General features: G+C 31.8%; 2 protein-coding genes across 6 annotated transcripts; both read left to right on the forward strand.

Annotated features, from left to right (window-relative positions):
• Positions 1 to 334: 334 nt before the first annotated feature.
• LOC107435482 (probable ubiquitin-conjugating enzyme E2 16) lies at positions 335 to 3,175 on the forward strand. Its single transcript, XM_016047101.4, has 6 exons — positions 335 to 496; positions 629 to 732; positions 828 to 930; positions 1,228 to 1,291; positions 2,759 to 2,847; positions 2,955 to 3,175. The coding sequence occupies exons 1-6, from the start codon at positions 467 to 469 to the stop codon at positions 3,048 to 3,050; spliced, it is 486 nt and encodes a 161-aa protein (XP_015902587.1). The 5' UTR covers positions 335 to 466; the 3' UTR covers positions 3,051 to 3,175.
• A 2,636-nt stretch (positions 3,176 to 5,811) lies between these two features.
• On the forward strand, positions 5,812 to 10,671 carry LOC107435483 (uncharacterized). 5 transcript variants are annotated; one of them, XM_016047102.4, is made up of 10 exons: positions 5,813 to 6,301; positions 6,414 to 6,481; positions 6,607 to 6,703; positions 6,783 to 6,911; positions 7,145 to 7,253; positions 7,329 to 7,473; positions 8,057 to 8,099; positions 9,253 to 9,426; positions 10,003 to 10,159; positions 10,485 to 10,671. In XM_016047102.4, exons 1-9 carry the CDS (start codon positions 6,083 to 6,085, stop codon positions 10,123 to 10,125), a joined length of 1,107 nt encoding a protein of 368 aa, XP_015902588.3. In that variant the 5' UTR covers positions 5,813 to 6,082; the 3' UTR covers positions 10,126 to 10,159; positions 10,485 to 10,671. The 5 variants fall into 5 exon arrangements, with proteins under 5 accessions (XP_015902591.3, XP_048330976.2, XP_015902588.3 ...); XM_016047103.4 differs by having other exon boundaries at positions 10,351 to 10,485; XM_016047105.4 differs by lacking the exon at positions 10,485 to 10,671 and having other exon boundaries at positions 5,812 to 6,301; positions 9,986 to 10,153.
• Positions 10,672 to 10,848: the final 177 nt, after the last annotated feature.

Consider the following 10,848-nt stretch of genomic DNA (forward strand, 5'->3'; position numbering starts at 1 on the left):
CGACTAACTGCTATATAGTCCCAGCGATGCAAATTCTAAAAGACCCAACGGAGGGGTTAAAAAATGAAGATTAAAAGGACAAAAAAAGTTGATCACCATCGATCACGGAAATTACGCAAGTGGTTGCCACATGGCAAGATCATCTTGCTAGGAAGCCTCCCCCTTGGCGGGTCCCGTAGATGATAACATGTACGTACGCGACAAAGCAAAAACGCGATCTTAAGAGTTTGGGAGCGTCCGATTTGTGCTCCTTAAAAAAAAAAAAAAAAAAAAAAGAAAAAAAAAATGGTTTAATAGGACCAATCGTAAATTTCTCTCGTAAAAAAAACTATAAAAAATTAGAGATTTGCCCATTTCAAATACACCACCCAAAACCCTGGACCGGGACCGTGCTGTCAACCTCTCTCTTTCGTCTCTTCTCTTTCTTTTCGTCTTTGTGGTTCCATAGTCGCTTGCTTAAGAAGCCATGACAAGCACCTCTGCCTCTTCACGCAAGGTATTTTCCTTCCTCTACCTTTCGACTTTTGCATATATATATATATATATAGATAGAATTATTATTTTCCTTTTTTGTAAAGCCCTAATTTGGACTTTATATGTAAATTTCGTAATTGTTTGACGTGCTTAGGCTCTAAGCAAGATCGCCTGCAATAGGCTTCAGAAAGAACTTGTGGAGTGGCAGGTTAATCCTCCAACCGGATTCAAACACAAAGTTACTGATAATCTTCAAAGGTTTTGCTCTTAGAATTCTTCCACTTTTTTTTTTGGGAAAACTTCTGGGTTTTATTTTGTATTTTTTATTTTTTATTGTTTGGCTTTTATTAAAGATGGGTTATCGAAGTCAATGGAGCCCCTGGGACTTTGTACGCTAATGAAACATATCAGCTTCAAGTTGATTTTCCCGAGCATTACCCTATGGAAGCACCACAGGTTTTTTTTTTTTTTTTTTTTTTTCCCCTCAATTCCCTATTTGGTTTTCGTTCCAGTTATTTTGGTTGTTTAAATTAAATTAAACGTTATTGGGTTCCATTTAGTTGTATATTTGCATTGTGTGTGTTTGGGAAGGTTTCTTAGCGTTTCAGATAATCGAACAAATAAATACGCGTGTGTTTTTCTCTCTTATTTTCTTAGCAACCAAACTGAGACTTAAATGAAATTTCTGTTTGAATTGTTCTCAATGTTATTAAAATCTTAATAGTACTAACATTTTTTGTATTGCTCTGCCAGGTGATTTTTCTCCATCCGGCACCCCTGCATCCTCACATCTATAGCAATGGCCACATCTGTTTAGGTACCGATGTAGTCTTAACTTTTACGTTCTTTTTCATCTTCTCTAGCTTCACTACTGTGTTCGTTTATACTCGAGCATTTATGAACATGAACCAATTTTCAGTAATTATATCCTTTCTTTCCCATTACACTAAATGTTGAATTACATGGTTAGCTAATCTTAAAGGATTGTAACTTAAATTCTGGTCTTTTTCCATTTCATCAAGATGACGTTCTATGCCCATAGCTAATAATGTGTATTGATAAAATGTCATAATTTTTTTTTTTATTTTTTATTTTTTTTGGGGTAAGTTTATTACCATCTAATTAGAATTTGTAGTGCATGCAACTTTGACCATTGAGGACCAAACTGGTGAAACTAGTGCTCAAGAAAAGTGATGATAGGTTATTTTTAAGCTTCAGTTTTTGTAAATAGAACATTCTTTTTGTTTGCTTTACAATGTTTACATTGTAAGTGTTGTGATATGAGGCTATATGAGGTAAGTGTAAGCCAGAGTAGTTGTGATAAGGTGAGTATTAGAGGGAAGCATCCAGGTGGCAAAAGTTGCATCTGGAGACTTTGGACCAACTACTAATGTACACATAAAGCTTGTATTTGTGGATGAGAGCTTTTAATTTTAGCCTCTGAATTTGTCATCTAGTTGTAAGCTCTATAGGTTTTTCTGGCACGTCAATGCTGGTTGCATTTTAATGGTATTAAAGTTCTTGCAATTTAATCTTATAAGAATGTTAACAATATTGGATCTTATCAATTTAAAATGAACTTTGGGTAGATTGTCATCCATAATATTTACATTTACGTCTAGCATGCAAGACTTGACTGGCCATACTTAATGTTCCATCTCACATTTCTATGATGGTAAGGGATAAAGAAAGTAACATGTTTGATGATAGTTTCTGTATATTTCCTTGTAGATGTCATATTTTTTCTAAACTTATCTGTGAAGGAGCCATAAATGAAGAAATGTAACTTGGATACTCCTAATCTGTTATGCTTCTTCATTTCGTTCTGTCTAAACTTCTTTTTGATTGCTGGTAATTTTAAGTCTGTTATTTTCTTAACTGTTTTACTTCATTCCCTGTGGAATATAGGCTTGGAGGCTAAGTGAGGTTACCAGCCTTTTTTTGGCCCCCACTTAGATTCATAATTTTCAGATTAACAGTTCTAATATTTTCTTGCTAACCCAATGGAGAACTTTAACTTTTCTGGTATTTAATGCTTATTGGACATGAGTAAGTAGGAAGGTAGGCGAACTTTGTCACTAGTTTTAAAGCCATTATTGTATTTATAAACTCGCTTCTTCAAACAACTTAAGTGTCTGAACACAGAAGAAGCAAGAGTCTTTATAAATGTAAAATATGAAAAGATGACTATGTCTTTGATTTTTGTTCTCGTTTTGTTCCTCCATATATAATAAAGTTGGGGAGAAATTAGTATCAAAATCTGAGGCGTTTGTTATGTTTGCAGATATCCTGTATGATTCATGGTCGCCAGCTATGACTGTTAGTTCAATCTGTATAAGCATTCTCTCTATGTTATCGAGTTCTACTGTGAAGGTACTAAATCAATGCCTTCAAAATTTCTATCTTTCACGCTTGTAACTTTACGCGAAGTACATAGTTTACTCATGTATTGATGAGAATTTTTTTCATGGAATTTGCAGCAACGCCCTGCTGATAATGATCGTTATGTGAAGAACTGTAGGAATGGGAGATCTCCGAAGGAGACCAGATGGTGGTTTCACGATGATAAAGTGTAATTTTATATGTAATGGATTAATAAAATATTTAATATGTATAAAAAGAAATGATGGAGTTTTAAGTACTAATTATCAAGATTGGTGGTTGGTGGAAAAGAGTACTGCCACCATAAAAGATTCAGCAACCCTTTACTCGCATGTGTTGCATTTGCATCCATTTTGCATATACCTGGTATGTTGTACTGTCGTTCTCTCTTTGGTAAATGTTTTAGTTTAATCCATAATCTTGCATTGCCGTTTAAACGACTCGCTGATTAAAAGAACAATTTATTTAGCCCGTGTACTTTCAAATATTAAACAATATTAGTGCTCTTCTAATTTTTACCTTTGAGATTTGGCAAAGAAGATTAATTTGATTAAAACTTTATAATCGTTTGTTTTTTTTTTTTTTTTTTTTTTTTGATTTTATAATTTAGCTCTGTTCCTTCCACTTTAAAAGAAATATTGGTTGTTGATGCGGCAATGGTGTATTACCTTATGGCTATAAAATAAATAAGGGCGTCTCAAGTGGCTTTGTGGGTTGTTATGTATGTGATTCTGACACATTGGTTGAAAGGATTTGTAAGGATTTGTAGACAATGAAGAAAATTCATATTCTGTGACTGTATAAATTCTAAATAATTAATGATATGTATATCTATTTTTAAATTTTTAAAAAATAAACAAACTGATAATGGCAAATCTATAGCCTCCATGGCAATGTCTATATATATATATATATAAATGGGGAAAAAAAAAAAAAAAGGGAAATTAGCGATCCAAAGAGCCAAGCCATTGGAGATGCTTTTTAAGTGATAAAAAATTATATGAAAAAGATGAAAATTGTAGTTTTTAAATAAAGGACTAGGTCTGGCCTCGTGCGATGCATGTGGTTTAATATAAAATTTAGATATTTAATAGTTTATATAAAATATTTCTAATTAAAATAATTTTATGATTGTTATGATAATATAATTTAAAAATCATCTATTTATTAATTGTTTTTTTAATTTTATTTTAATAGAAAGGAGAAAATTTGTTTGAATAAAATAATCATATAAAGCATTTCATGAAGAGTGATTTATTTTTGTAGAAAATAGAACATTCTTTTATTAAGAAAAAAATTAAATGAACAGTAAAAATACAAAATACTTGCATTATAAATAATGATATTTTAGCAAAATTAATACTTTTATAAGATAATTACAAGATTTAATAGAAAAATATGTAATATTTAAACTATTTTCTATTACATCTTGCATTTTACAAAATATTAATGTTAGTGCTATTAATGTAGGATATTAAAAATAAAGTATTTTGTAATAGTATACAAAAAGTTACAATTGTCTATCATTCCAATATTGACGTAAATAATATTTCATAATAGCCAATTAAGCATTCTTTGTTCGTCTTTATGTTGAGCAAACTTTTTCCCGCTACTCTCATCATACTGTAAGAGAGATGTTTGCATATATCATGGATTATGTTTTCATCATATAGTAAAAAAGATAAAAATATTAATATTTGTTATATTTCTATTAACTTAACTAAGCCATTGATTTCTCTTCCTTTTATATTTATTCGTTATATTATACTTTTTTTTATTTTCAAGTAATTTACTAAATAAAAATTTTGATTTTTTTAATTTCTTATTGGAGTTGGGGAATTTGATCTTGAAAAAACAATGTGTGAGGAGAGCTACTTGATTGTCCTTATAGACAGCATTGTTACACTTCAATACTCAAATATGGTAAATATCAAATCCAAAATGTAGTCAAAACGTAATACTTCAATGATATTTTCTAATTTGTATGGTTATAAGTGTTGTTTGAGATAACACTTTACTAAATTAAGAATTAATATTTAAAAAACAATAATTTTATTATTGATTTTTTTTATAAAAATCCTTAAAATTTATTTAGAATAAAATGATATATAATAATAAAATATGGAAATATAAATCTATGGCTTTATTATCCAACTCTTACTGACAGTACTCCCTTTATTTTTACTCTTTTTATTTATTTCTATTTTTTTGCATTACTAATAACACTTCTATTATATATTACTTTTTTCATCCAAACCATAAAATGGATATTTGAACCTGATTTTATATTAATGTTGAAATAATATCTAACTCTTATGTATGACTATTATCATATTATGTTGCATATCCACTGTATTTTACCACAACTATTTACTTTTTATCATTTTAGCACCACTATTATATTAAAATAATGATTTAAACATCTTTTGATGAATTAGTGTTTAATTGAGTGCAACTAAAAAACTTGCTAAGTTATTAAAGTTTAAATTCCTTTCCATATGTCAAAAAGTGAAAATTACACACTTTCTTTTTATTTTGACAAAATTAGACAAAATTTAAAATAGACAATATTATTATTTTATTTGTAATTATGTTTAATATTGTAAATAAAATAAATAACATAGGCATTATTGACCTGAATTAAACAAATTTAATAGTAAGAGTAAACATTGAAATCAAGCTAAGACCATACAAGTTATTCCCTCCCAAAAAAAAAGTTAACTAAAATAAATAACAATATGAGAAAAAAATAAACAGTAAAAAAAAACCAAAAACATATTGGCAAAATACATAGGAGGAATGCCGTTTTGGACCAAAATGAACAGTAAAAAAATCAAAAATTACCTCTCTCCTCCTTTATAGTATATACCTATAGTATAGATATATTAATTTAAATTGTTTTTATTTTTTTAATATATATATATATATATATATATATATATATAAAGTAATTCTATGACCATCCAAAGCCGACTCACCGGACCGTAGAAGTCCGTACTAAAAAGCGAAGTAAACAAGTCCTCAAGTTTAAGCGACTCGTGTAAGCGTGAACAGAGCATTAGACGGTTTTGTGTTTTAGGCGAGCAGAAGAGTGGGAAGCCAGAGAATTCACAAACAGTTTGTGTGAAGTCGCAAACCCTTGGAGCCAAAATTATCCATTTAACTTCTGCTGTTTGCTTTCACTGTTACACCGACAGAGGAGGAGAGGAGAGGAGAGGAGGCGCAAATGTTAACGAGACGATTTCCTGTGACGGCGATTTCTCTCACCGAAGCTCTTTCATGGCGGTGCAGACCTCCTCCTAACGTTGTCCTCACTCAAACAGCGTCCAACTCTGCCCAATCGCTTACCCTCCGCCCTAGCAAAATTAGCTTCCTCGCCTTCTATTCCACTCCTCAAAGTTGCGCAGAACTTCCCAATACAATCCCCCATGAATCATCCAAGCAAGTACGATTTCTTATCCATTTTTAGGGCTCTGTTTGGTCGAGACATAGTAATAATGTTATCACTTTCCAAGCAAATGTAAATTCTGTTTGTTTTGGTATGTTTCTTGTCTCAGGGTCCATTAAAACCCGGCTTATATCTTGTTGGAACACCGATTGGAAATCTCGAAGATATCACTTTACGGTACTTGTTTCAATTTCACATAACTATTTCACTTTTTTCTTTTCTTTTCTTTTCTTTTTTTTTTTTTTTTTTTTTTTTTATAATTTTAATCCGGTATTTATCTGCTGCAATATTTGGGAATGTAGGGCACTTCGCGTGTTAAGAGAAGCTCATGTGATACTTTCAGAGGACACAAGGCATTCGGGGAGGTTACTGCAGCATTACAACATCAAAACTCCCCTTGTGAGTTTCTTGATTCCTTGTAGCATAGTCCAATTTTGGTTCCAAATTCCATTCTGATTTTGTGGTTTTAGAAACACAGCTAAGCTATCACAAATTCAACGAATCTCAAAGGGAACAAACAGTGTTAAGGAGGTTGAAACAAGGTGAAATTATTGCACTCGTAAGTGATGCAGGTACACCAGGCATCAGTGCTCCTGGTACCGAATTGGTCAGTTTTCCTAACAGGTTAATTTCTTTTTATATATATGCAACTTTGCTTGCATGGATAGGACTAATGCCAATCTTCTGTTTCGAAGAGTCTTAACAGTTTAGACGGACATAGCCTAAAATTTATTGTTTATTAGGTTTTTATGTCTTCTTGTTTTTCCTCCAAGTCAGATTGTTTTGCGGAATTAGCTTGAGTGTCTTCACTTACTTTATTATATAAAAATTTTGATGCAGGCAAAGTTATGTGCAAACGAAAATATTCCTATTATTCCTATCCCTGGGCCTTCTGCTTTTGTGGCTGCTCTCTCTGCTTCTGGTCTGGCCACTGATGAGTTCACATTTGGTAGGTTTGTTTTGGATTCTTGGTGGATTTGATGTATTACACTTTATGGAGCTAAAATCGAATATACTGCTGCAGTTGGATTTCTTCCTAAGCATGCTAGATCTAGAAGAGAAAGGCTAGTGGTTTCAGCAAATGAGGCGACAACACAAATATTCTATGTCCCTCCGCACAAGCTTCACCAGTTTCTTGAAGAAACTTCTTCATTATTTGGGGATTCAAGGTAATTGTCATATTCTCTGCTTGATTGACATTTTATATTGTCTCAGTTGACTTGTATGACTACTTAAATATGTTCTTTACATCAAAATCATCCTTGGTCACCATTATCTAACATCATCTAAGAGGGGATGATGTTGTGTATATGTAGAGAGAGCAGTTGAAATGTGTGGACAAGACCTATGCAGAATAATTGAGACATATGCTGGAGACTTTAGAATGAGGAGATGTTGGAGAAACGGATACATGAAAAGAATAGCAGGCATTGAGCCTCTATTTATGATATGGTCAATCACATTGCATGAGTGATAAGCATTTGTTGCCCACCTGCATGTTTTTCGTACACCATAGACATGCACAGACAAATACACTAAACCAAGTCATGATTATTCATCTTGAAATAGAAATAAGAAAATCAGTCCGCTAGAACTTTCATTGTCATTTAGTCTTGTGACTTGGTTTTGTAATGGTATCACAAAATCAATGTCCATTGGAGAATTTATATGCATTAGCCAATTTACTAGTTCTGTTGATAGATTATTGAGTTCTAGTGATTGGTTTTAATTGTTAAAACAATTGTGTTGCAGAAAATGCGTCATAGCTCGTGAAATAACAAAAGTTCATGAAGAGGTATGTTGTAAATGATATCTCTCCTTATACGTACCTTGCTAATATTCTTTGGCTTTATTTATTTATTTATTTATTTATTTTTTCTCTGTATTATTTTTAAATACTTTTTTATATTCTTATGTGGGTTTTAGTATACTAGATGTCATGTTGACTAGAAACTAGCTTGTTAATTTTATTTTATTTTATTTTTTTCAAATATTCCTGCTACATCCATGACGAATTGGATGATGTCTGACCTTCTAAATGTTTTCTATCATATTTTAACAAAATCATTTTGGCTCAATTTAGATTTAATTTTAAAGAATCTATTTGTGGATCTTGCTCATGTGGTCCTTTATCTGGCAATATATGAATGTCTCAGTTTCTAATTGATTTGGATAACTAATTTAGGATGCCAATCAGGCACTCCAGAGTGACTTTTCTATTTCTGAGATTAATTCTTCAATGCCTTCGTATGTGGTCCAAAGTATAGGGAGAAATGTCTAAACTCATAAATGAAGTTTCTCATTTGTAAAAGAGACAAATCTGACATTTTAGAAGAAAAGGAAGTGACGCTTGTCTTTTTTCATCCTTTTTTTTTTTTTTTTTTTTTCTTTTTCTTTTTTGTTTTCCTGGTGAAAGAAGTGAGGCTGTTTAGGCTGTCAAGCAGTTGGTGGTCTAAGTTCTTGTGTCCCAAATAATTAGTTAAAAATTAGGTAATTCTGTGGTGGTTCCTGTCTACTGGATACTAATAATTAGGTTATTACATAATTAAATTAACCTCTATGGGAAAATGCATGTGGATTGTGATATACAATTATTCAATAAACTATATGATGCTGCTGATACATTTCCTTAAAATCATGGTAAACCTTTGCTAATTGTTGATAAGAGTGATTTCATGAAATCACCTAGGACCCTGATCCTACTACTATTTGGAATAGATCACCTGTGTCACCATATGAACAATGCTTTCATTTCTATCTCTTGAGAATCTTGCTTTCAATTTTATTCAAGAGCAAATGTATGGAAAGCTTGTGTAGTGAAAATTTAAGGATTTCATACTTGTGGTCAAGAAGATATGCTAGCATGTTCTAATTTGTACATTTGTTAATTTTATTATGTTTTTGGCCTTGATATATTTTATATAATGTTGTTGATGATACCTCACTAGTTTTGGCGGGGTACATTGGAGGAAGCAAAAGAAGCATTTGCAAGTCGTCAACCGAAGGGAGAAATTACTCTATTAATTCAAGGGAAGGAAAATCCCACAGTTGAAACTCCATCAGAAAGTGAGCTTGAGAATGAATTACGCAATTTGATCTACAATGGACATAGTCTTTCCACAGTAATCTTCTAAATTTCTCAAGTTACATTTCTTTTTTTTTTTTTTCTTTAAATCAGAAGAAGTAAAAAAAGAAACATACATATATATATATATATATATATATATATATCTGTTCTTTTGCTTGATTATATGTCCAGTTTAGTTTCAACTCTCTTTAGAATGCCAAATCAGAAATTAAGAGTACTGAACCATTTGAAATATGAAACTTCAGCCACTGTATAGTGATAGAAAATATTATTTAAGCCACTTTATGGTGATAGAAAATATTCTTTAAGTTGTCATGCCGGGTCACTAAATTTGTTTAAAACTATTTTTATTGAAATGTTTATCATACAACAATAGTGATATTTATGATAAATTATTTTTCCAGAAAATTTGGGGGACATTTCCAAATAAATAATTGTCTACTAAATTATTCATAAGTAAATTTAGGCCCGTTATTGAATTTAAATGAATGGGACTTTATTGCTGTCATTTCTACCTTTTATGGAGTACTGATCTTTACGTTGATCCTTGATGATGAGCCTTGACATTGCCATGAATTAGTTGTCTTTAACAGATCTTATTTGCACATAGGCTGTCAAATTAGTGGCTAGTGGAACATCAGCAAGAAGGAAAACCATATACTCAATTGCATTGAAGAAATTCGGAAAGCAACTTGGGTCAGAGGATGATCTAGATTCATGTGGGCCGCAGTGAGATTAATATTTTGCATGCTTAAAAAACAAAAAAGGTAAGCTTTTTAATTGCTTGTATATGTAGAAATTTTTGCATGCATCATTTTTTCTTTCCGTACTTTCCACAAAGCGGTGTACCAAATCTCCATTCACACCTACAATGTATTTGCATGTGACTCACGAGAATTTTCTTGAAAACAGAGAAGCTAATGCTTGATGTTTTAATCATGTTTGTCCTTTGCATTAGAATGTCAACCAGGCGTTAACTGTGGGACACTGGGCTTCTGTAGACTCTGTATTCATTCTTCGAATTTGCACATGGATCATGTTGTGGTTTTTATAAAGCAGGATGTGACAAGGTTCTCTTTTTTATCCTTTCAGGTACGAAGATAACTCATGTACATTATTTTCTTCATGCCAGTTGTGAAGATAACTGGTTTCCTAAGCTAGGGGATGTTGAGGACAAAGTGGGGGCATTGTAAGGTTAGAAGATTCTATTTGGATTAATGTGACGGATATTCAACTTGTAGCGTTATTATTTTAATTAGTTTAAAGGATGTTTTTCATATGTGATAAAATTTACTTGTCTAAGAATTTAGCGTTGTTTTCTTGTTTAGTAATTTTTTTTTTTTTTTTTTGGGGGGGGGACTTACCATAGTGAATTACCGGCGGGGGGGGGGGGGGGAGAGGACTTACCATAATGAATTACCGCATGAAACTTTTTAATCATGTATTTGCTGACTGA

The sequence above is a fragment of the Ziziphus jujuba genome, chromosome 5 (assembly GCF_031755915.1).
Source record: "Ziziphus jujuba cultivar Dongzao chromosome 5, ASM3175591v1".
Classification (NCBI taxonomy): Eukaryota; Viridiplantae; Streptophyta; class Magnoliopsida; order Rosales; family Rhamnaceae; genus Ziziphus; species Ziziphus jujuba.

Bases quoted from the DNA above. Each gene is read 5' to 3' on its own strand.
- LOC107435482 (XM_016047101.4), top strand. From the start codon at position 467: ATGACAAGCACCTCTGCCTCTTCACGCAAG. The intron at 497-628 runs GTATTTTCCTTC...TGACGTGCTTAG, and splicing joins CCTCTGCCTCTTCACGCAAG to GCTCTAAGCAAGATCGCCTG. The intron at 2,848-2,954 runs GTACTAAATCAA...TGGAATTTGCAG, and splicing joins TATCGAGTTCTACTGTGAAG to CAACGCCCTGCTGATAATGA.
- LOC107435483 (XM_016047102.4), top strand. From the start codon at position 6,083: ATGTTAACGAGACGATTTCCTGTGACGGCGATTTCTCTCACCGAAGCT. The intron at 6,302-6,413 runs GTACGATTTCTT...TTCTTGTCTCAG, and splicing joins CCCATGAATCATCCAAGCAA to GGTCCATTAAAACCCGGCTT. The intron at 6,704-6,782 runs GTGAGTTTCTTG...TTAGAAACACAG, and splicing joins ACAACATCAAAACTCCCCTT to CTAAGCTATCACAAATTCAA.